Source organism: Rhincodon typus, unplaced genomic scaffold (genome assembly GCF_021869965.1).
Source record: "Rhincodon typus isolate 14 unplaced genomic scaffold, sRhiTyp1.1 hic_rhity00003469, whole genome shotgun sequence".
NCBI lineage: Eukaryota > Metazoa > Chordata > Chondrichthyes > Orectolobiformes > Rhincodontidae > Rhincodon > Rhincodon typus.
The window spans coordinates 10446-13007 of NW_025969107.1; the positions used below are offsets into that span (position 1 = coordinate 10446).

Below are 2562 nucleotides of genomic sequence, written 5' to 3' on the forward strand. Positions count from 1 at the left end.
GGGGGGGGGGGGAGCGGGGATGGGGAGGCAGATGCACACGTGCCAGGCTGGAGGTCAGCAAGACCAGGACTCAACCCTCAACCCCACTCCTCCCCACCCCCAGACACCTCCCTTCACCCCCCACAACTCCCCACCCAACGGGGAACTCTCAAGGAGGCTGTAGGAGAGACTGATACAATTTGTTGACTGGATCCGATTGGAGTTGGGCGGGGTGTGGGGTTGGGTTGGGTGTGGTGTGGGGGTTACATTGGAGACGTCCTGCTGGAATATGACACCCCCCCTCCAAAGGCTTGCACATGATGGATCGCACAGATTCTATTCCCAACTCCCACCCCGCAAACCCCACCCCCACCCATGGCTCCTCAGGGGGAGGAAATTTCAACAACCGTCACTCCCCACCCCCCCAAACTCTCAGTCAGGGTTGGCCCACAGGCCTCCCCAAACCAACCCCCCCCACACCCAATCCTTCTGCCTCCCCACCCCCCTGATTGCACGCCAAACTCTCCACCTCAATGAGGGAGACATCATTGAGTTCAACGGGGGTGGGGGGATGTGAAGTGGGCGGGTGAAGCTTGAGGGTAACAGGTCGGCACAACATTGTGGGCTGAAGGGCCTGCGCTGTGCTGCACTGTTCTGTGCCAACCCTCCTCGGCTGGGCCATGTCAATGTGAGAGGGTCGCCTTGAGTCAGCCTTACCTGAGGAACGCCTGGTCTCCCACCGTGTCCCAGATTTCCTGGAAAACTTCCACAGTGGCCTCTGTGGCCACTCTCGCTGCTGCTGTGTGATACTGTCCATGCGGAGAATTCCGTGTGTCCTTGTTAATTCCCTGATTCCCTCGCTTGCCCCGGTCCGCTGTCCCTCCATGGCTACACTTGCCTGTGGGCCAAGGAAGGCAGGGAGAGGTCAGGTGAGTGGCCTCAAGGCCCAATGGCCCATCGCCAGAAAATGCTAGCCCTTGGCTGAGCCATCACACTGCCACCTTCTGCTCATAAAATCCCGAGCAGTGGCAACGGAGGGCTGCAAGCGGGGTCAGCCGATGAGCAGAAGTGGTTAACATGCACAATCCCTGCCGCAAGCTATTTCTGGATTTCTGGCACAGGGTTTGAATTGTAATGTTGTGAGTAATTTTCCAGAAAGCAACATCACATCATCAGAATTCCTGTTTCATTCTGTCTCACAGCAACTTCCTCTTCAGACACATGTTCAAAACACTGTGTAAGCACTTCCAGACATCACAGAGGGAACGTGATCTCACATATGTTAGACCCACACTCGGGGCACCGTGCACAGTTCCAGTCTCCGTATCCCTCAGTTAGACCCGCACTCGGAGCACCGTGCACAGTTCCGGTCTCCGTATCCCTCAGTTAGACCCACACTCGGAGCACCATGCACAGTTCCGGTCTCCGTATAACTCAGTTAGACCCACACTCGGAGCACCGTGCACAGTTCCGGTCTCCGTATCCCTCAGTTAGACCCACACTCGGAGCGCCGTGCACAGTCCCGGTCTCCGTATCCCTCAGTTAGACCCACACTCGGAGCACCGTGCACAGTCCCGGTCTCCATATCCCTCAGTTAGACCCACACTCGGAGAACCGTGCACAGTTCCGGTCTCCGTACCCCTCAGTTAGACCCACACTTGGAGCACTGTGCACAGGTTAGGATCTCTGTAAAGCGATCCCGATGTTGAAGGATGGGGTGATGAGATCTTTGGAAGGGGACACAGAGATTTCTGTCCACCCACATTCCAAGGCCCTGACGTTGCCAATCTCTCCCGGCTCTGCCTAATGTTACCTTTGGGACGACTGTTTCTGGTGAAGCCAAAGTATCCAGTGGTCAGGATCTTTTCTTTTTGGACCTTTTCCAGGATTTTATCCTTGCAGCCGTGGGATGTGGAGCACTCGGTGCATGTTTCCTCATCCGGGCCTGGGAATGAAAGCCAGAAAGGATTCACCATTGATCGGAAACTCAACTGGACCCACCACATAAACCCAGTGGCTACAAGAGCAGGTCAGCTTCTTCCCTGATGTTATCAGATTAATGCACGATGCTCTCATATGTGGGAGACTGATCTTTCTCTGCATCTGCTCGGCAGCTGTAACTCTGCTTTCTGTTCTATTACCCCGACGTACTGATGCAGTGTATCACTTGTCTGCTGGGCTTGCACAACAATAATTCTCACTGTATCTTGGTAGAAGTCACAAAGGTTCATCAAATCAAATGACCATGTTGCCCAACAGCAATTAACAGCCCAGTCCAAACAACCGCCCATTGTGGGTCAGGGAGACGTACCTGCCATCCTGCCAAACGATTCTCCCAACTTCAGGAGGTTACTGTGTGGCCTTTGGAACCCCAGCTCGATCCAGTTACTGTGACTGTAAAAATCCTGTGCACGGGGAAGGGGTCACGTATGAGGATAATCGGTCAGGGACTGGCAGTGTTCTCAACTATCCCCCAGAGAAACATCAGGACAAGTTGAATCCGCACTGACCCTCTGACAGTGCCCGCTCCCTCAGCACTGACCCTCCGACAGTGCGGCGCTCCCTCAGCACTGACCCTCCGAC

The 2562-nt window shown here is 55.1% G+C and overlaps 1 protein-coding gene across 1 annotated transcript in view; it reads right to left on the reverse strand.

The window, feature by feature from the left end:
• The window catches only part of LOC125481768 (von Willebrand factor A domain-containing protein 7-like), a gene marked incomplete at its 3' end in the record, with an annotated part of 15755 nt that overhangs the window by 9211 nt on the left and 3982 nt on the right, over window positions 1-2562 (reverse strand). The window contains exons 4-6 of the mRNA XM_048593672.1: window positions 2291-2384; window positions 1793-1924; window positions 697-877 (exon numbers count right to left, since the gene is read on the reverse strand). Of these exons, the coding sequence (XP_048449629.1) occupies window positions 697-877; window positions 1793-1924; window positions 2291-2384 (407 nt within the window). The remainder of the gene's footprint in view (window positions 1-696; window positions 878-1792; window positions 1925-2290; window positions 2385-2562) is intronic.